Below are 23,421 nucleotides of genomic sequence, written 5' to 3'. Positions count from 1 at the left end.
ATTTTTCATCCGAATATGGTACAAGTTTGTACCATATTCGGTCAGGCATTTTACCCCAAAACTGCAGATACGTATATGGTACAATTAGACAGTTGTACCATATTCGGCCGAATATGGTACAAACTTGTACCATATTCGTTTTTGTACCAAATACGGTCCGACAGGGCATACTTATTTATTCGTGCCACCAGGTGTCAAGATATAATATATACATCGCGTCGGGTAATTTGGATATTGGGAACATCCAATTTCTAAAACGTTGTCCTACTATAGACCCATTTTCAGAAAGGAAGTTTGTATTTCAATATTAAACATATTAAGAATGTTCATTGGCTATTTTAAATTTTACTATCGCCAATCGAAGTACGGATGATTGCTATTTTTACAATTAAGACGATGTTTTATCCTTTAATACATAAGTGGTATCCGGTTTGAGATACGGTGAATTCCTTTCTTGGTATATTTAATGTCAGTGATTCATTTTATTGAATCTTCAAAATTATTATTGATAATAAAAGCAAGCTATGAATTTAGATTACCGGTAGCAATTTTCCATGACGTCCGAAATACCAAATTCTTGCTTTAAATATCACACACATAAAGTACATTCTATTGTGTTTCTTAATTTGTATAGTTTTGCTCTTTTATGGGAAATAGGTATGGTCTTTCTTACTTAAATAATATGGAATGAAATAATTGCTCGTAATTTCATGGTTTGTTTATTTTTAGAGTATATCTCTTTTTATACCAGTATCCTAGAAAAGCTAAATGCACTGCATTTGATCTGATAAATTGTGAATTTCATTCTAAGAAAAATCAGTTTTGATTATTACAAGTAAAACACACAATTTCCTATTTGTAATCGACGAAAAATCTGAATATATTCAATATAACCTAACTTAAATAAGTTATATATACACGTGAATAGTGTCGAATACAATGAAAATAGTATTATGATGCAACTCAGTTACTTGTGCAGTATTTTAGGTTCAATCCGCAAAATGACTTGTCTCTCTAATAATGTAAGATTTCGGTGGAAACCCCACCAAAACAAACTATTGGATATTTTTTAAAGGTTAGTTTTGGTAGTAATGCAATTCATTCACCATTGAAGTCAATTAAATGTGCAAATAAGTCATTGTTTGGTAAGTTAATAGACACAGTTCTAGTTCGCCGTACGTCGTGATCCTGGCATTTACTGATACCATGACCCCTTCTCGTTGTATAAATAGCAGTGACGGTTGGTTGAAATACTTTTCGGTTTGTTTCCAGAGTTTGTCATGCTAATATTTGAAACAGACTGACGAAACTTTCAGATAACATTTTGTAGTTGCTACCAAACGTTTATACGACATTGTTCAATCATATGATTGTTTACTATGAGTCGGGCGTGGATTTTGTAAGCATCTGCTTTTGTAAATATTTGAATCCAGTCTGAAAAAGGGGGTTATTATATACATGCTCGTGTTGACATGAAGGACGATATATAGCGAACACACACTATCTTGTAAAGCATTTTTTACGTGTTGCGTTTGTCGCTTTATAAACATATGATCTTTAAAAATACAAATGCAATTGACAACACTGTACGCACAATGCCAGACAAGAGTGTACGCATTATGTCCTACAATTTTACACGCACTCAAATAGACAACATGCACGCACCAGACAGACAATATTGCATGCAGTATGACAGACAAAATGGCACGCATTATATCAGACAACATTAAACGAATTATGCCAGACAACACTGAACGCACTACGCATACAAACATTGCATACACTGTACCAGACAACATTAAACGCGCCATGCGAGAACGTATTACAAGCACTATGCCACACAACATTTCATGCACTATTTCAGACAATATTGCATGCAACAAACCAGAGAACAAAGTACTCTACTGTTTTTTACGGGCAAACGGAGTTTTTTTAAACGAATGTTGGTTGCCTATCTGTTTATCTTCATATTTTAAACATGAATAAGTTTTGATTAATATGTAAATTTTACATATTCCTAAAATATTCCTTAGTAAAAGTCATGTATTATTTTTGTTTATTTAACATGTTTTATTGTGAGTTGCTGTTAAAGGAGCGTATGACTGTTATGTTCTTGAGAATGTATAGTGACAGCTCCGCGCAGAGCTTTGACTGGTGTCGCGCATAGCTCTATACAATAATTGCGTCTTACAGTATCACCGGCATGGAAAACATTTCCGTTGTTATTAGTACTTTGTTTAATTTAGGTATTGTTTATGCCCCCGGATCGAATGATCGGAGGGGGGTATATTGTTTTTGGCATGTTTGTCATTGTATGTATATGTATCATTGTATGTGTGTGTCTGTCCCAAAACTTTAGCCTTGGTCATAACTTTTGCAATATTGAAGATAGCAACTTGATATTTGGCATGCATGTGTATCTCATGGAGCTTCACATTTTCGTGGTGAAAGTTCAAGGTCACGGTCATCCTTCAAGGTAAAAGGTCAAATATATGGCTTCAAAGCCCATTAGGGGGCACTGTGTTTCACAAACACAGCAAGTGTTTATTATGATTCTCAATTTCTTCACTGTTTTCAAAATATAAAAGAAAGTGATACTAATTTTCATAATATAATAACTCCAAAAATCGTCCAGATCTGGCTGGATATTCTTGTGATGGCAGCGTTTAATGCCAGTAGCCGTAGAGAGTTTGGTAAAGCGAAAACTTTCACTTTTCATTTCGTGGCTATGTATGAGGCACGTGCAAATAAACGGAAATCATTGCAAGCGCGTAAATCATGCACCGTCGATCTGAGGCGTACCTATGTGAGATGGCGTTCCAAGTGAAATGTGTGATTCTTGGAGAAATTTCAATACTGAAAGGAAAGAAATAACAATCTTTAATATCAATGATAGTTAGTTAAAATGCGTATACATTTTCCCCTGTTTTCCCGTGTCATCAACTTCATATATTAACTATCTAGGATCTTACAAATAATCGCTCTATAAGTAACTTCGCTCTTAATTGAGTCTTGTGAACATCAAATTTCAAATTTAAAAAGTTTGATTTGAGGAAGTTGGTGTATATAAGATATTGATTTCCATTCGCTATTTTCAATTAAATAATAATTCGGTGATTAGCGGATGTTTGCGATTTAAACAATGTTTGTCTAAAATAACTAAATAGTATCTGTTTGCAGTTGAGTTGAATCTTTTTGGTGGAGTCATAAACACAAATGATGCATGCATTTAATTAGTGATAATTACATTAAGTTTAGAATCAAGGTTTATGAGAACCAATTATTAGCAAATTGTTCAAGTGACAAACATTAATGCACAGTGATTGTTTTAATATAATTGTGTATTTCATACGACTTGGCTACGAGAAATGTCTGTTGATAGACAGTTTCATTGACGTATTGCTTTGAAAGACCTGTCGTGTCTCGTATCAGGGTTTGCCAATGTTCGTTCTGGAAAATAATTAATAAAATAGTTAATTGTCAAACTCAATAATGGCGCTTTAATGTACTTCAGTCTACTTGCACTGTTCGAGCATCAACTTTTGGTTGAAGTTTGTTTCCAACCATCGTCTTTTTATGTGATAATGGCTTCATTTTGGTTTATTTGATGTGGATGTGCACATATCTTAAGGAACATCTCAAATCTAAAAAGTGCAATAAACATAATATATTGCCAATCATGCATGTGAGCCACATTGTAACAATTGTAAAAATGGTAAAAACGTCATATTATAAACGTAATATTTTCTCAAATAAACGAACTAAGAGCAACACATTATTTCGCATGAAGTACATATGCTCCGTTTTGGTATCCGTTGACATAAACGCTTTATAAGCATATCGAGTTATTTTGTTAAAATGTTTCATGAATGAATTAAATCGCGTAAACATTGCAACTAAACGAAGGTATGCAATCAAATAATTAAGCCAAATACTGTTTTGGGACCTTAAATGTTTAAAACGTCGGCCAATCATTGGTTTGTGTCGCTTTGAGGATATAGTGTGCTTACTAAAATGATGATTTTACTACGTGTACTTAGGTATATGCGAAGAAACTATTAACACTTTCATTCAGCCCATTTTGCCTGATCTGTATTATTGCATTTTTATTTTCAGTCTCGTTCATATTCAAGAGAAGATTGGTTATTTGACAGAAATACCCGCGAATAGACAGATAATACTGTTGGGCGACAAACCACTAACAAATGTTGTTGATATCAACGACCAGATACAAAGCTTTCCAAAAGTAGTCCTAAAGACGACTTTAATTGTCTATGACAAAGATGGTTGTGAACAGTACCAGTGCAATATACCTAAAATACGTAAGAACCATTTTAATTATGGAGGAAAATGTAGCAAACAAAATGATGATCAACTCTATTGCAATAGTAATAATGCCGTCTAAAACATTGTTAAGAATTGCTAATTCACCACTACTAATAATATTGGCAAACCAATGTCAAGCGTCAGAGGACGAATATAAACGAATATGCAATATGTACTAAGTTTACGTCAACATAAATCGTATGATCTCATCATTTTTATATGTTTATGTGCATTATTCGTAGGAACATGTATGTAGTAAACGTATATAACCTCAAATATCATTTAAAGTAACGCATTAAACAGGGACGGAATTAAAATGTAAACTGTATCACATAATTATATTTTAACCGCATTACTAACAACTTCCGTTAATTGAGTATCAGGTTTGTTGATAAAAAATAACTGTGATAAAAAAAAACAAGCAAATGGCTTGATTATGTTTATCATTGATTTGTAAGCTCATTATCATACTTGAATAAAATGAAATATGTAATAGGACATGTTTGTTTAAAAATAAAAAACGATTTAAGATATTTCGGTTTGCGAAACTAAATGCTTATTGTCCCCTACCGGTGAAACCGGAGTGGACTTATGGTTTGCGCACTGTGTGTCAGTCAGTCCGTCAGTCAGTCAGTCAGTCAGTCAGTCAGTCAGTCAGTCAGTCAGTCAGTCAGTCAGTCAGTCTGTCCGTCACACTTTTCTGGATCCTGCAATAACTTTAAAAGTTCTTTATATTTGTTACTGAAACTTGAAACATGGATAGATGGCAATATGGAGATTATGCTAGTCATTTCATTTTGTTTCTACGTCGAAAATGCTGGTTGCTATGACAACATATAAATAAAATCTGACAATGGTGGAGTTTCACCGGAAGGGGACCATTTTGCTTGTTTTTTTTATTGTGTTTTATTTATACATTTTTATTGATGAATGATGGTTCAAAATGGAACTAGGCATTCGTCAAAATATTGTGAATATACTGGAAAATGACCTAATAACCCTATTGGAATCTGTTCAACTAAACACGAAGGTAATCTCGTCAGTCTTTAGATATGTTAGTATGATCAAATAAGGAATGCGAACAATGATGTGTTTTATCATTGTAATATACGTATATTTCAGCCCCTTTTCCATCGTTACCGTTAAAGACGTCACTTAGCAACGATGAAGCGGTTGCTAAGCAATGCGCAGGAAATGCCTTCTTCGTTGAATTCAACCTTAAACAGGTTCTCGAGAACCAACATTTAGCTGTGGAAGCGTTGATTCATTTAAGGTATAGTATAACTGCCCTACTCTTTACATTCGTTGGTGTAATATATTATATATTATACTCGTAAAGTAGTTATGCAAAACCATTGATTGCGGAAGTAAGTTCGCATTCAGTTTTTAGCTGATAGGGAAGTTTGTTTATAACCTCGACGAAATGGGTAAACTGTTGCCAATAAAATTAGGTTTATTATTTGAATATTATGTATGATGCAATATTTTTCATCTGTGTGATCAAATTTATAGCTGTAAATACACTGTCTGGTTTAAGTCAAAGGCAATCTAATCTTAAATAGTATTGACAGTGTATATACAGTGCCCATTTTTAAAATATGTTTGATTTGATCAGAACTCTTTCATTTTGATCAATGAAGGGTTTAATACGATTGAACGTAGCCTTACGCAATTCACGTATATCAATATACTGTTTGTTTAATAAAGGTACATGTATGATACTAGGCTGTGATAACTGCGTAATCTGATTCGTAAACATTGGAACAACTGTGTTTGTTTAATGGCCGGTAAAGTTCGATTGTAGACGAAGATCGATTCAGCTTTTGCATTTAAAAGTTTTGTAATAATATAAATAGTGTTATGCTTATTATTCATAAGCGAATAACACAGCAGATGCTTATATTCGTATACGCGGAAAACAGTTCAACACCTTTGTTTGTTTGAAATAGTGACCGAATTATTTTACTACGCAGTTTGATAAATTAAGTTGGTTATTGCGTGTTGACCTCATTTAAGTCATGTCTTAAAAATAATGCTGATGAAATTCTGCAGTGCTATGACATAAACAAACTTTCAATGAGCATGTAGCACTAACCCTTAAATAGGGCAAACTTATCAGAAATGATATTCTGTCGGGCATGTTTAGTTTATAGACGTTTACCGTTTACGCAGGAAACATATAAGATCCGAGATTGTTTTTCCGTCTTAATTTTTAGCTCACCTGATTGCTCAAGTGAGCTTTTGTGACCGGTCTTTGTCCGTCGTATGTCCGTCCGTCCGTCCGTCCGTTAACATTTGCTAGTAAACACTCTATAGGCGACATTTCTTGTCCCATCTTCATGAAACTTTGTCAGAAGCTTTGTCCCAATGAAATCTCGGCCGAGTTCGAAACTGGGTTGTGCCGGGTCAAAAACTAGGTCACAATGTCAAAAAAGAACAACCTTGTAAACACTGTAGAAGTCACATTTCATTCCCTATCTTCATGTAACTTTGTCAAAATGTTTGTCTTAATGATATCTGGGTTGAGTTCAAAAGTGGTTCCGATCCGTTGAAAAACATGGTAGCCAGTGGGCGGGGCAGTTTTCCTTATTTGGCTATAGAGAAACCTTGTAAACACTCTAGAAGTCACAATTTTTGCCCAATCATCATGAAAGTTGGTCAAAACATTGGTTCAATTGATGTCTCGGACGAGATCGAAAATGGTCGAGATCGGTGAAAAAACATGGCCGCCAGTGGGCGGGGCATTTTTCTCTATATGTATATAGTGGCAGTTATCCCTATTTGGCTATAGAGAAACCTTGTAAACACTCTAGAACTCACAATTTTTGCCCACTCATCATGAAAGTTGGTCAAAACATTGGTTTTATTGATATCTCGGACGAGTTTGAAAATGGTCGGGATAGGTGAAAAAAACATGGCCGCCAGTGGGCGGGGCATTTTTCTCTATAATGTATATAGTGAAAACATGTGAACACAGTAGAAGTCACATTGGCCCAATTTTCATGAAATTTGCTCAGAACATTTGTTTCCTTGATACGAGAGTTGAATTCAAAAATAAAATGGTTCCGGTCAGTTGAATAACATGGCTGCTGGGAGGGGGGCATTTTCTCATTATGCCCCCCCCCCCTTTCGAAGAAGAGGGGGTATATTGTTTTGCTCATGTCGGTCCGTCCGTCCACCAGATGGTTTCCGGATATTAACTCAAGAGCGCTTATGCCAAGGATCATGAAACTTCATAGGTACATTGATCATGACTCGCAGATGACCCCTATTAATTTTCAGGTCACTAGGTCAAAGGTCAAGGTCACGATGACCCGAAATAGTAAAATGGTTTCCGGATGATAACTCAAGAACGCTTATGCCTAGGATCATGAAACTTCATAGATACATTGATCATGACTCGCAGATGACCCCTATTGATTTTCAGCTCACTAGGTCAAAGGTCAAGGTCACGGTTACCCAAAGCAGTAAAATGGTTTCCGGATGATAACTCAAGAACGCTTATGCCTAGGATCTTGAAACTTCATAGATTCATTGATCATGACTCGCAGATAACCCCTATTGATTTTCAGGTCACTAGGTCAAAGGTCACGATGACCCGAAATAGTAAAATGGTTTCTGGATGATAACTCAAAAACGCTTAGGCCTAGGATCATGAAACTTCATAGGTACATTGATCATGACTTGCAGATGACCCCTATTGATTTTCAGGTCACTAGGTCAAAGGTCAAGGTTACGGTGACCCGAAATAGTAAAATGGTTTCCAGATGATAACTCAAGAACGCTTATGCCTAGGATCATGAAACTTCATAGGTTCATTGATCATGACTCGAAGATGACCTCTATTGATTTTCAGGTCACTTGGTCAAAGTTAAAGGTCACGGTGACCTGAAATAGTAAAATGGTTTCTGGATGATAACTCAAGAACGCTTATGCCTAGGATCATGAAACTTCATAGGTACAATGATCGTGATTCGCAGATGACCCCTATTGATTTTCAGGTCACTAGGTCAAATGTCAAGGTCAAGATGACCTTAAATAGTAAAATGGTTTCTGGATGATAACTCAAGAACGCTTATGCCTAGGATCATGAAACTTCATAGGTATATTGATCATTACTCGCAGATGACCCCTATTGATTATCAGGTCACTAGGTCAAAGGTCAAGGTCACAGTGCCAAAAAACGTATTCACACAATGGCTGTCAAGGTCACGGTGACTTAACTTAGAAAAAATGGTTTCCGGATGATAACTCAAGAATGCTTACGCCTAGGATCATAAAACTTCATAGGTACATTGATCAGGACTCGCAGATGAAATAATGATGAAACTTGACCAGGATGTTTGTCTGGACAATATCTAGGTCAAGTTTGACATTTGGTAAAGATTGAATGAACCGACTCCTCTCAGGTGAGCGAACTAGGGCCATCTTGGCCCTCTTGTTCTTTTCGCAATACTAGTATACCAAGTACAACTGCATATTTAAATAGACTTGTTTAATCAATGAGAAAAATCGACAAAACCTGTTTATGAAATATCTAGAATCCGTTTATGCGAACTAAATCGGGTTCTTGCATGGTCTCTGCGTTTCGTCCGTCCGAGCTTGTCCGGAATGGAATTGCATCATGCAGCTCGCACTTTAGAAATAACTATCCACCTCTGTTCACCATGTTGATGCGGCGTATCGCTTGTAAGACCCGTGTTCATAGCTAAAAGGTCATGGTCAAATATCACATTTGGACATCATACACATTGTCCGCACTTCTATTGCAGAAATCATGACCAAGATGCTCTTAAGCCAACGGAAGTGCTCATTCCGGAAATAGAAAAACAGACAGCGTTAGTGAAGGTGCGCATAGAGATGATACGTGCAAGCCAGAAACAGGCCCAGATGTGTTTGACTTTCCTTAAAAATATTGGCACGCTTGATCCGGACTCCGGTGTGGAGGAATTGGAGGCATTTGTTGTCACTGATAACAGCCTACACGAGTTATTAAAAAAGGTATCGTCGATTACTGATGCATCTTAGTTTACTCAAAGCAATACAGGTGTTTAACCGGTTTAACCGGAAATAGTGTCCTGTATCTAGAACAAAGTTTATCTAGTATATGCACGAAGAGTGTACAAACTGAAAGTAAGAAGAACTCGACAATAGCCAGAAATCAACAAATGTTTGTGATTAAACCAACAGCCTACTATATTAAAATTTATTTTAGTGCCTGATTTGTAAAGTATTTATGTGAAACATTTTTCAAATAAGGAAGTTAGAAGGCCTATTGGTCTTTATTCCACCAATCCAAGATACCGGTTACTTCCTTGATATTAAACACTTAATGATAAGTCATGCCCTTATTGAAAGAAGTTATGGTGTGATGGGTCGTACGTTTGAAATCGTGTGCATTTGTTCAATCAAAGCATACACGCATAGACTTTTATTAAAACAGACACGCAGATAGTCTGTATACTTTTATTAAAACATACACGCAGATAGTCTATAGACTTGTATCAAAACACACACGCAGATAGTCTAAAGACTTATATCAAAACTTACACGCAGCTACTCTGTAGACTTCGGATCTGAACTCGGTGTGACCTCGTCAAGGGTTATGAATACTTATTATGAATCGATGTATTTTTTGTACTGACGAACACAAGAATGTAAAGAATCTTTTTCAGAACTAAAATACCATAAATTGTTTTATTTGTATAGGATGTTAAAATATCAGGCTTAAATCCGCTCTTATTATGGGTCACAGGGAAACAATATCAGCTCACGAAAAACGTCTTCCGGTTAAGTTAAAATTAACTATATTCTAAACGCATTTTACAACTTGCAGTCTGAAAAAGAACATTTGGAACGATAAAAAAATAGTACTGTCCTTTCATGAATACTTAAAATAAACTTTATCATAAGGAACGCGGATGTAAATATGTTAAATCTTTGAAAATATTCAATAGTTTAATTTGAGAACATTGTGACGTGTTTTATCCGTAGATAGTGGTTATATTTAAGTTTTGTTTCCTGCGCCGGAAATACGTATATCCTTCAAACGTATACCGGGATTTTCTACGCATTGAACAAACTTTTGTTAATTACTTGTATTGATGTACTTTAAAGTATTACATTCATTTTGGCGATTATTAGAGCAAATCAACTTCCTATATCGGTTAACAAAAATTCTTGAAACAATCCGCTGTTTCTGAACGAGTTCATTGTTCTGTAAGGGATGTGCCTAAATCTGTACCCACATTTCAATGCTCACTAACTAGGTCTCTCGATGTCCTCTGTGGCTTCTAGTATTAAAAAAGCAATTATGTTTACCAACATCAAAACATTCCATTGCCTATTTCCAGACGCAGGGAAGGGTGGATGAAATCCGCACCTACATGTCGGTCCTGTCCAGGAAGGTGAACGACCACCCTCTGTCACCTAGTGACGATCTATGCTGTGACGAGGGTCGAGATCGGTACATTCATAGTATTGAGTCGCGCTTTGGGAAAACCGGGCTTAATGCATGAGCGTCAAGTGTCATCCCAGGTTGGCATGTGCAGTCCGCACAGACTAATCAGGGACGACAATTTATCGCTTTCATGATTTTCTTCATTTTCAGAAATTTTCTTCTAAACAAAAATCCAGTCTATGCGGAGAATGTTATCGTTATCATGTGCGGACTGCACTAGCTTTTCTGGGACGACACTTTACGCACATGCCATGAGTCCGGTTTTCCAAGAGCTCGGCTGATATTAATTGTCATGTTGTCATAAGTACTTTTACTATTTTTTGACCCATCATTGTTTAGGTTGCTTACGGCAATTTTAATGTAAAAGCCATCTCAAGTAAACTCTTTACGGTCAGGATAAGAATGTGTGACGCGATGCATAAAGAAACGAGCCCCTGTTTAGGCAATACGACGGCATAAATTTCTAAATTACTTTAAAGTGTTGATTCCAAGAAGGCGAGATTCAACACAGCCAATCAAAAGCCACACAAATCGTCTGTGAAGGATATGCGCTTGATGGTTTAGTTGTTGCAATTTATATATGCTAAAGATGCATTATAATATGATGTGTTTATCTATCGACTTGCAATTTCATTTAGTTTTGGTGTTTGTAAGCACTTATCCCACTTCATTAACAAAAGAAATATTGCGTTATTTGACTGCTTTCGTCGAAAAACAATCAACATATTTTGCTAGTGTGCTCAAGTACTTCTTGAGGTCCACAAAAACCTGTCTTTCTTACTAAATTGTTCATTAACGGGACACATAAGACGAAGATATATGCGCTTTAAAGATGTCGCCCCAAGCGCGTGTATCTTGATAATTATTACAAAACACTTCCATGTTTAATCTGTACTCAAAATGCCGTCTTTGATATTTGATAGCGTATATACATAAATTACAGATACAACTGTGATTAATTTCTTGTATATGTGGTGTGTGTCTTTCAAATTAAATATTGGAATGCAGAACTAGTTAACTAATCTAACTGGACTTATTTTGGGTAAAACTCTGGTTTCGAGAAGATTTAATTAAATGCCTCAACATGTGCTTGCAGTCGGACAGAATGTTCACCTTTTAACGTATTTGTGGTACTGTATGTGTAGTACTTTCTTAAAAAGAATCGTTTACACATAATTTTCGGAGACATAGCGTGATGTTGTTTCATGTTTAACCCATGTATGCCTAGTGGACTCTCCCATCCTTTTAAATTGGATCAATTTATTTCCAAAATTAGGGATGTCTAGTATATTTATTTCTATATTTAGACTATTTCTTACAGAAATTCCTTAAAGCAAACAGTGCAGACCCTGATGAGACGCCGCATCATATGCGGCGTCTCATCTTGGTCTACGCTGTTTGACAAGGCCTTTTTTTCTAGACGCTAGGCATAAATGGGCTAAATACGCGCTTGATATTAGAAATATAATTATAATATATAATTTATAATAAATAAAATTATTATTGAAATATTGCTATTTAAATTTGTCGATCCGAATAAACTATTCATAAAGCATTTATCTGAAAACATTTAATGTTTATGTATAGTGGTACAAGATTAGAGAAATATCCAGAAATGTTTTGATGGTTTCTTTACGTATAAGTATAGAATAAACTATTCATATTGCATTTATGTGAACATTTAATTTGTATGTATAACGGTGCAATCTAAGATATATATCTAGAAAATTTGTTGAAGGTTTCTTAGGGTATAACAATAGCATTAGTGAGTTATTTACATAATTATAGACCGTCCATAGAAATGATTGCTCATAACGTCTCCATTGCTTGTTGTAAAGCCATTTGTATGCCCCCAAAGGAGGGCATATAGTGATCGCACTGTCCGTCCGTCTGTCTGTCCGTCCGTCCGCCCGCCTGTCCGTCACACTTTTGCGTTTAGGTTTCGAAAAATGCTAATAACTTCTATGTCGCTTCAGATGTAACCTTCATATTTGGTATGCATGTGTATATGGACAAGGCCTTTCCATACGCACACTCTTTTTACCCATTTGACCTTTACATTGAACTTAGGGTCCGCGTTTAGGTTTCGAAATCTGCGTTTAGGTTTCGAAAAAGCGTTTTTCGAGGGCATATGTCTTCCGATGGAGACAGCTCTTGTTCTCTCTAATATATCTATATCTTATTTCCATATCTTTATATAATGTATCATCCATGATAACTATATGCACATTTTTATTAGTGAAATATATATGTAATACATTAAAGAAATAAGATCTTGATCGTCTCTATCATCGGCATGTTTTCTATTCCAGGTGTCTAACGAAAATGGGTCACCTCCGACAGGGAATTGCAGCTGTCTCCAGCACCTTCAGCAAACACCGGAAGTACTCTGACCTGCATGCGCACGAGGAGTTTATTCATAAGTGTGAAAGGTAAGCTTGAACCTATCCTATATAATGTATATCTTAACTGAATGCAGTTTTATTGAAAACGCATTTACCTTATAAAATAGAGGGTTGGGATTCGTGGTAGTTATTTGTTTCAGATTTCTTGCGCTGGTGTATATTTCATAATTCACAACATGTGATTAGTCAAAATCGTGTACACACCATTGTTTTCTCACAGGAAAAGAATTAGTTTAATTGTCAAATGGAATTTCGTTTGAAGTTATAATTGTAACCATGCATGGTAAGTGGTTGCGTTGTTTATCAATACATATTTGAACCTGAAATGTTTAATAATTATGGGCTCTACTTTTTTTAATCTAAAAATTTCGCTGTCTTAACTTTACAATTTATTAACAATTATGATGTATAGCATAGACTTTTACTAAGTATATGTTGTATCTATTAAAAATAAAGCGATAGGAATTAACCATCATGGTAACACTAGAGTCCAATCTCTTCATTTTATCATGGCTATATACGTATTATTGTTCATTTATTAGCGATAAAGTTACACATACAAATATTATTCAAAGGCCGTATAATAGTATTATTTTCTATTTTAATTTGTAAAAGTTATAAGGCAATCACGTTTTTTGTTTTGAATGTTATGGGTAATCTGATTTTATTTGCTGTATCATATGATTTGGTGCATGACTGCGGATTAACCCCAAACACGTGTGCGTTCTAAATTAAGTTCTATAAAAATTATACATGTTACCTTATGAATATCAAGTTGTTTAAAGTGATACAAAGTGACAACTTCATTTCCGAACTTTAGTAATGAGCTTCGATGAGCTTCATGAAACACGTGGTATGATCAACATTGTTTTCAATCTCATATAAATCTGGTTATAAAAATCTTTGTATCATAATTACTTGGCATTTTGTTTGAAGTGAACGTGGGTTATAGTTTTGGGGATTTCATAAGCATTAACCTTCAATGAAAGGCCATTGAGAGCGAGATTATTACAAAGAATTTCCGCATATCGGAATGTTCGATTTATTGAATGCACGAGCAATTTCAAGCGATTTTATTATGAACGAAGTGATTGAAAACGAGTTAACCTTGAACGAAGGTCGTTTACAGATTAGGTATTCATTACGAACCTACTTGAAAATTGCATAAGACATACCGATAATCATGCATGTTTAATCACTTTATTGGCAAATACATATTTCAAATATGTATCGAAGTATATGTTGTTAAAATATGCCACTGTATATGTTAAGTCATGTATGGGGGGATTTTAAGAATAAACTCTGTATTTGTATGGGCTTATAAAGTTTTGTTTATTTGAGTAATTTACACAAATGAAATATATTATATTAAATCATTAGCAATTTACGTTATGCATAATATTGTTTTGTTTTATTTAATGAAACAAAATGAAACACTTTTACAGAGAGAAGCTGGAGAATTCATTAATACCTGTCATAGAGCTATATCAGAGTCACTGCGTGAAAAACCTCACAAAAGTACACCATTGGTCCTCCCGAAATATCAGGTAAAATAATTATAAAAATATAAAAGCAATTTCCTCTAAAGATATGTTTGTTTTGTTACAGAGATACGGGAGACTCCTTTTTCTATGAGGCGACCGCAGGCTTATGAGGCCTTGTATGAGGCAATTCTTAAAGGGGCCTTTTCACAGATTTTGGCATTTTTTTAAACTTATTCATTAAATGCTTTATATTGATAAATGTAAACATTGGATCATAAAAGCTCCAGTAAAAAATCAAGAAAAAAATTAAAAAAAGGAAAAGAACATTGCCCGGAGCAGGGTTCGAACCAGTGACCCCTGGAGTCCTGCCAGAGTCATGAAGTAAAAACGCTTTAGCCTACTGAGCTATTCCGCCGAGTACACATAATTGACGTATTTTATACCTTATATAAGCAATCTTCGTAGTTTCACAAAATTTAACGACAAAAACAGAACTCTCCAAATTATTCAATCGTTTCGCGTTGCAACGCTTTATAATTTTTAGGTTTTAAAATCGTCAAAAGATGCATATAATGGCTATATTAGAGCATGGCTAATGTTCAGTATTACTGTTTCCTCACAAATATCATAACTAAAACGAAAACTTACGAATCTGAAACAACTTTTTTAAATTTTGTCAATTTACCAAAGCGTGAAAAGATCCCTTTAAATTTCTGTTTTCATGTGTGTTTCTATGTAGTTTGTGTGACCTGTATCAATCGATATCGTGAATGTCATAGTATTTTACTTTATTGCGATGTCAACAATTACGTTTCACACGTAGGTTGGTAGATTTCACATTATCGCCATAAGTTATATTGTCAGCACTGAAACACGGATATGAAAATCGAAAATGCTTTGTCACCAGTGTTCTTTGCTGTAATTATGGAGGTAATTATTACACACGTCAGCTTGCTTTTGTAAGCTTGCCTTCTGTGTCGATATTAATTACACTAGAAGAAATGTCTCTGCATGTGAAATATTCCGAGTACCAAGGCAAATGATATTACGAGAACACATATTAAACTACAGATACATTAACATTAATAGGAGCCTTATCTCAAAGAAGATACGCATTACATCTCACGCACGACATTAATATGCATGGGAAATTTCACGTTAACCCGACCGTATTGCGTGAAGGTTATCACAACAGCGCTGGTATCTACAAGTAATCATTCCACGGAACTTAGCGTAGATGCAACTGGACAGGGCAGGCCAGCAAAATAGTGAACGATACGCTGGTCTTTGTTTTGTTACGATCTTCTGGTTAATATTTTTCAGTTCTTAAGATGTCGTGCCTTAGAATCATAAGGATATATCAACCAAGCCTGTTACACGTGTTGGTATACTACAGGGGATGTCATTTTAAATCAAAGCGCTGAAGGCACTGAACTTGTTAGCTGTTGTCGTCCTTGATTAGCTTGTGCGCATTAAACAGTCTAATCAGTGTGCACAGGCTAATCTTATTTGACATGCATTAAGCCCCGTTTTCTCTAAAAGCAGCCAATATGTACAGATTTCAATGATAAACATTAGACTGGACAATGCCGTCTCACAAGCTGGTATATACACATACTGCAGAAGTAGAGCAGAAGCATTTGTCGTCTGCAGTGCAGACAGGCAGCGGTAATCGCTCCTAGCATAGTGAGTTGCGGTTCTTACCGTAGCTAAAGATTCTAAGCACATACTGATTTGCAAAATATGCTCTGTAAATTTAGTCGGCCGCTAACGCGACCAACTAAAACTATGTACATTTAAATGCGCGTCTGTTGACAACTGCTATCAATTAATCGCAGGTGATGGAAATGGATAGTTGTAAGCTATTATAAGACGTTGTTTTTCCGGCACGAAACCTAACAAGTTTTTCATGACCTGTGTCGGTGTCTGTCACGTTTGGCAAGATAATCGCATAGCAAACGCTTGCCAATTCTTTCTATTCCCACAAATACTGCCTCAGTGAAAGAATAGATGCAGCTGCAAGATCCTTAAATGTTGCATTAACAATCTGATCTAAACTAATAAAAACTTCGAAACGTTTCTTTTTTTTATTTTAACCACGGTTTGTCTTATTTACGCCACAAACAAACAATCATAATGGAATTACTTCTTAAAAAGCAGATGCAAGCTTACACATGTATACAACGGCAGGCGGCTATAAGATAATACGCGCGCGTGTTGTTGATCACAAAGATGTTATCTAAAACCGTCAACAACGCTTTTGCTTTACAGCATATAGAATACATCATATACATTTTACAATTGAAATGAAAAAAAATCGACAGTATAAACAGTAAAATGTGAGGTATATGGCAACGACGTACTTTATTCATATATGTTAATGTCACACTTGCAGTATTAACCGTCAAATAAAAGGAAAAAATAAATATTAACTTTGGTTGTAAACCTCTTCTTAATTCCAGCGTCTTTCTGAAGCATCTAGCACGGTCAGTAAAGGTGGAAACCAACGTAAGATGCGTCACAGACTGTCTCGATCAGATGAACGAGAAACTGCTCAAGGTAGCTTACTGATAATAATTTCTACGATGGAATATCTGAATAACGTTAGAGGAAAAGAAGACCGAGGTCACTGACTCGGGCTCATTTACAAAGCTATAGTTAACGTTTACAGCTGTTGTGAACGTGATAAGGCAAATTAAATTACTATCTTGAAAGATAACGCATTGTATTTCAATTTCGCTTTCACTGCTCTGATTATATTGAATTAACCAAACTTCCCCGATTTTCACTTCCTGTTAGGCTTGTTGTCGCCATTGTTTTAACTTAGGACTTTAAGTTGTTTGAAGATATTTTCCTTAACACTTCTTGATGTCTATTTATCAGATTGAAGATTCATTTAAAATGGCGACGGAAAAGCTAATGTCACTGTTTGCAACAATAACAAGCCAAACATCAAAGCTTCCAGTCAGCCTTCGGGAAACTCCAGAAGGGAGCTCGGCATGTGCACGAGGCTCGTTCAACTCCGAAAGAAGTATTCAAGTTTCCGAACGTAACGAGTTGCTGAAGAGTTTAATTACAGAGTACGTTAATACATATTCTTGTTGAAAGTGAATTTTATATGTTATTGTTATGACGAACTTCATTAACAAGCCACATTTTCGTGTATTTTCGGCTTTGAAAGACGCTTTTTAATTCCACAACTATTGTACTAAGTCGTTCCGAAAAGCTATAAAACAAAATCAGTATATGTGATAAAATGTATGGAAATATTTATAGATTTGCGAATTGCAACTTTTGTTGTTCAGTCTTGCATTCAAAACATAATACACACACTATTTAATATTAATGTAAATAATTTTCGAACAAATTGCACTGATATTTATTGTTAATCATTGTCTATTTAATGATCATAAATAACCTAATTATTAGACAATTATGTGTTTAATTAATCCCCGAAGGAGTAATGTTTTGTTTCATCCTTTTTTATTGGTTCCGTGAGAGAGGAAAGCTTTTTCTATTTGTTTGGGGTGGGGGCTATTATTAAAAAACAAAAATATGCGAATATGTGTGTGTTCTTTTCGTTTATTGTAATATAGGAAGTTTGAAATACCAAGGTTTTGAATACCAAGGTTAAATATGCTTATCGAGAAAAAATATTCTTCCTTTTAGATTTTAAAGCAAAGAAGTTTACTTAATGAAAACCTTTCAATTGTGAGGGTATTGAATATCAGTACATGAACAACTTGGCTTTAACTTCCTGTTCCTATTGCGTTTTTCGTTCGGCACAAACACATAAAACATTTACAATTTAAAACATAATCGGTATTGTCTCCTTGCAATTGTTAAAAAGCAAAATAATACAAATATTATCAAACGTCTCTTGTCTACATACAGTTTATACATTCGCAGCTTAGTTGTTTTTATCTAATAAACATATATATTTAAACATTCTAAATACTACAGTAAACCGGTTGCGTGCATGTACACATATGATTAATACATAATTAACAGTGTTGATTTAATATGATATTATCCAAAAGGTTGTTTCCTGTGATATATTGTGAACTTACTATTATTTGATCCCTTTCAGAATTGACTATATTCGTATTAGTGGCCAGGAACTTGGAACAGTTCTGTTGGATAATGAACGATCCATACAAGAACTTAAAAGGTAATGTTTATAACGTTTGGCCATCCGTTAGGTTCATATATGAAGTATTATATCTATTGTGGATGACTAACAAGGGGTTAGAAAAAAAAGCTATCTCCGCAGTACAGGTTTCAAACATAGCTCTTTTTGATGGTCAAATTGGAACATACTTCTCAGCAGATGATAAATATGTCCTGTTGCAAAGACGCTCAACGGTGTTGAGGCTGAATTTAACTGCCATTTATACTTGTTCTTATTCGTATGTATGTTGTGTACAGAATGGTTTGATGGCGACTTTTTCAATTAATTCAAGAACCTCTAAATCCTTATGATGTTACAGCGACATACTTAATGCCGAATAATTTGCTAACTATCAAAGATCGGCCCCCGGAAAACAAAACAAATATGTATACAATTAAAACATTTTCACTACATTAAGAAATTAATTGTGAACGTGTTGATTGTGGATTTTAATCACTTTGAGCAAAATAAAGTAACAGTTGTGGTTTACACCTCTTGATCCTTAGTTGATCTGTTCGATTATTCTTTTTCCTGCACCAATAATTGTGGTTTTTATCAACGAAACCATACATGTATTAAGTTTCTAAAGGCATCTTTTTTCCTTAAATTTTGTCATACTCTTGTTAAATATTTACTTTTTTTATTCATATGTGTCGTATTTGTTTGCAGTCGATTGGAGATGGCCTCTATGCCCAGCATGCTGTTCTCTACTCGCGGTGAAACCAGTGGGTATGGTAGTGGTGCACCAAATGTGTTCCTTCAGCCAAGTCATGATTTAATTCCAAGACCAAGTCCTGGCATCGATGCAAATGTTAGAGTTACGTCTAGTGATGCTTTGCCTGTTTACCATGGAGCTCAAAATAACACAGGAACACCTATTGTGCATCCAAGTAATTTGGATTCTAAATTTGAAACGCATTTATCAACGGATTGTCCGAGAACAGTGCACGTGTATAATTCCCCAAATCATATAAGTCCATACCCTTCAAATACCACTAACCATTTGAATCATATACACAGAACGGCCAATGCGATTTCAACAAATAATGGATATTCTTTGACGACCCCTCTTTCAGAGTCGACGAGGATCGTTCAAGAAGCGTCGGTATCGAAACCTACAAATGTAAATGCTAAAAAAAACTTCAATACAACGTACGAAAAACAACTCGATGATTCAAATTCTACGGAACTGATTCCCCGCGGTGCATTATCGCCGTGTTATAATCTGAAGTCGGCAAAAAGAGCCAACAATCCAGACCTAGGTTATAATTCTACAGACACTTTCGGTTCTTGATGAAGGCCAGGGCATGCGCTTTAACAGAAACATAATGTATAAGGGTTGCAAACATTTTGAAGGTTACTTTTTAATACCAATGTCGCTTATTTCTATACGAAAACGGGTCCCAATTCATGTATAGTAATCGACATTTTGGCATTGTAAATTCCATTTTATTTATTTTAGAGTAGAATAATGTATGAAGTAAATGCGTATTTGCTAAAAATAACGCACCTGAAAAGCATGCTCGCTGTGTCTTGGTATTTAAACAAATATCGCGGTTGTGTTATATACACGCATGCAAATGCATTTGCTTCGATGGAAGACACTAAACAAATAAATCTCCTTAGTTTTTTTTCGCAATCATGTCATCCGAGATTGTACGCGTCTCCTTGTCATAAATCGTATTAATCATCTACATCATGCCGAAAACATTCTAGCAATTGATTGAATAATATTAATGTTTTATTTACGAATGATTTTATTTACATCACACACAAGTATGATAATATTATATATTTATGCCCCCCCCCTTCGAAGAAGAGGGGGTATATTGCTTTGCTCATGTCGGTCTGTCTGTCTGTCGGTCGGTCCGTCCACCAGGTGGTTGTCAGACGATAACTCAAGAAAGCTTGGGCCTAGGATCATGAAACTTTATAGGTACATTGATCATGACTCGCAGATGACCCCTATTGATTTTGAGGTCACTAGGTCAAAGGTCAAGGTCACGGTGACCAGAAATAGTAAAATGGTTTTTGAATGATAACTCAAGAACGCATACGCCTAGGATCATGAAACTTCATAGGTGGATTGATCATGACTTGCAGATGACCCCTATTGATTTTGAGGTCACTAGGTCAAAGGTCAAGGTCACGGTGACCCGAAATAGTAAAATGGTTTCCGGATGATAACTCAAGAACGCATACGCCTAGGATCATGAAACTTCATGGATAGATTGATCATAACTCGCAGATGACCCCTATTGATTTTGAGGTCACTAGGTCAAAGGTCAAGGTCACGGTGATCCGAAATAGTAAAATGGTTTTCGGATGATAACTCAAGAACGCATACGCCTAGGATCATGAAACTTCATAGGTAGATTGATCATGACTTGCAGATGACCCCTATTGATTTTGAGATTACAAGGTCAAAGGTTAAGGTCACGGTGACCCGAAATAGTAAAATGATTTTCGGATGATAACTCAAGAACGCTTTTGCCTAGGATCATGACACTTCAAAGGTACATTGATCGTGACCCGCAGATGACCCCTATTGATTTTCAGGTCACTAGGTCAAAGGTCAAGGTCACAGTGACAAAAATCGTTTTCACACAATGGCTGCCACTACAACGGACAGCCCATATGGGGGGCATGCATGTTTTACAAACAGCCCTTGTTAATAACAATATAAACGAAAAATAATAACAATTTTTAATAAAACAAATATACCATTGAAATGATGTTATTACAAAAATCTGCAATTATTAAATTGCACAGTTTTGTTCAATACTTTTGTGTATTATTGATTGCATACATACACAAATAATGTATGTCTTGTACCATTTTGGCAAAATTATTACAACTTATAATTACCTCTCGTTTAAGTAAATGATATTTTTAATATGGCTACATAATATCATGTATTTGCTTAATGCGTGATGTTTAAAACTGTTAATTATTTAAAAAAAAGTATTCGATTATAATCTTATGTAAATATCAAGTTAAAATTAACCAAAAATGTTGAGAATATCTCACATATGGGATTTTTTTTCTAATACTGTCCTCTTTTGTGGGTATTGTCAATACGTGACGTTTTCGTGAAGGCAAAATCAACAGTTTGTCCGTACATTTTCGTTGAAGTAATTAAAAGTTTGCTAGCTGTGAGCACTAGGTCACGTGTTCATTTTCGTGTTTGTTTAGACTGTTTATAGTTTTTGAACTTTCGATTTTATTTTAAATAAAATGTTAACTTTGCTGTGTTTATAAAGTGACTGTGTTTTTCTAGTAACGTTCACTATGTGAACTTATATATTGCATATGAATCATGCCATTTTTATTATGGAGGTAACTTTTATAACTTATTTTTGTATTGTATTCCATAAGAATGTTGAAGCTAATTTATAATCATAGAACATGAAAAACCTAGTAAACGTAGATTAAAGGTGTCTTGCTTGATTAGTATTTGTTATTATAAATATTAATGTAATTATGTAAACGTAATATAATATGGTTAACGTGTTTTTTACGTTTTTTAAACAAAATATATGAATGTGTATAAGCCTTTACTATATCATGAGAGATTTAAGTGTCCATTAATATCAATGCATCAAGCTTTACAGGACTGATTTTTTTATATTTCCTTGTTTTATAAATATACAATATAGGTAATATATAAACAGTTATATAGTGTCGCTATTTAAATGTTTGTAACCTCAAGTCATATACATATTTGATTGAAACACGTGTTCTTGTGGAATTTTCTTTCCTAGTTATTTTAATTTCATTTAGCACATACTAGTTAATTGTTTATGTTGTTAGTGCTCAGTAATGAAGACATTTTGCACTCCTATTGATTATCTTGGTCGCACACATGCACGTTTTTTAAAAGATTGTATTTGTTTATAATCCGTTGAATCCACAACGCTCTCACTTCTTGTTGATATTCAACACGTCTTTGAGGGCAAGACATGGAATTTTGTTTTCTATGAAAACATATAACACTACTGTGTTTATATGAGTTCATACAGAATTCAATTTCTAATGGTTTTGATTGTACATGTACAAACAATATTACATTTATATGCTACGAGAGTTGTTCACTGTTGTGCTTAGTTGATGATAGTTCTCACGTTCTGTTGAAAGTTTATGTGACCCTTTACGCACCATACGTTGTTAAGTAAAACATGTTTTAATGTCTCTGTTTCAGCGCATGCCCGATATAACATAGTTTGTTATTTCAATTAAACATTTAACAAAGCACGTTTGTTTGGTATGCTGTTTTTGTTTGATCACCAGTTTTATATTTGCATGTTTTTGAGCCCTGTCCGTCCATCGTTCTGGCACTGCTCGTATGTTGGACAATTTTGCCCTTGCTCAGTTATGGTCATATTCATGTCACAGCTTGCGATTTAACCTTTACTCTAACGTTGACGTCTGTGAACGGAATTTACCTTAAACATGACTGCTTAAAAATTATTAGGTAGACATTGCCGTTCTAACATCTGACTATTCTGATCCCTGTAATGTGTGTGTTTGTGTAATGAAAAAAAACACGCGTTTGAATGTGCGTGTTGTATAAAG

At 35.0% G+C, this 23,421-nt stretch overlaps 1 protein-coding gene across 3 annotated transcripts in view; it reads left to right on the top strand.

Moving 5' to 3' along the window:
• Positions 1 to 23,098, top strand: part of LOC127832264 (inhibitor of nuclear factor kappa-B kinase subunit epsilon-like) — an 89,430-nt gene extending 66,332 nt beyond the window's left edge. For all 3 annotated transcript variants that reach the window (XM_052357639.1, XM_052357637.1, XM_052357638.1), the window contains exons 10-19: positions 4,117 to 4,322; positions 5,449 to 5,599; positions 9,099 to 9,327; positions 10,680 to 10,792; positions 13,099 to 13,218; positions 14,637 to 14,738; positions 17,138 to 17,234; positions 17,559 to 17,755; positions 18,766 to 18,846; positions 19,516 to 23,098. In XM_052357639.1, the coding sequence (XP_052213599.1) occupies positions 4,117 to 4,322; positions 5,449 to 5,599; positions 9,099 to 9,327; positions 10,680 to 10,792; positions 13,099 to 13,218; positions 14,637 to 14,738; positions 17,138 to 17,234; positions 17,559 to 17,755; positions 18,766 to 18,846; positions 19,516 to 20,140 (1,921 nt within the window). In that variant the 3' untranslated portion in view covers positions 20,141 to 23,098. The remainder of the gene's footprint in view (positions 1 to 4,116; positions 4,323 to 5,448; positions 5,600 to 9,098; positions 9,328 to 10,679; positions 10,793 to 13,098; positions 13,219 to 14,636; positions 14,739 to 17,137; positions 17,235 to 17,558; positions 17,756 to 18,765; positions 18,847 to 19,515) is intronic.
• Positions 23,099 to 23,421: the final 323 nt, after the last annotated feature.

Source organism: Dreissena polymorpha, chromosome 5 (assembly GCF_020536995.1).
Source record: "Dreissena polymorpha isolate Duluth1 chromosome 5, UMN_Dpol_1.0, whole genome shotgun sequence".
NCBI lineage: Eukaryota > Metazoa > Mollusca > Bivalvia > Myida > Dreissenidae > Dreissena > Dreissena polymorpha.
The sequence above is the reverse complement of the archived record's forward strand: the minus strand, read 5'-3'. Positions and strand labels throughout refer to the sequence as shown.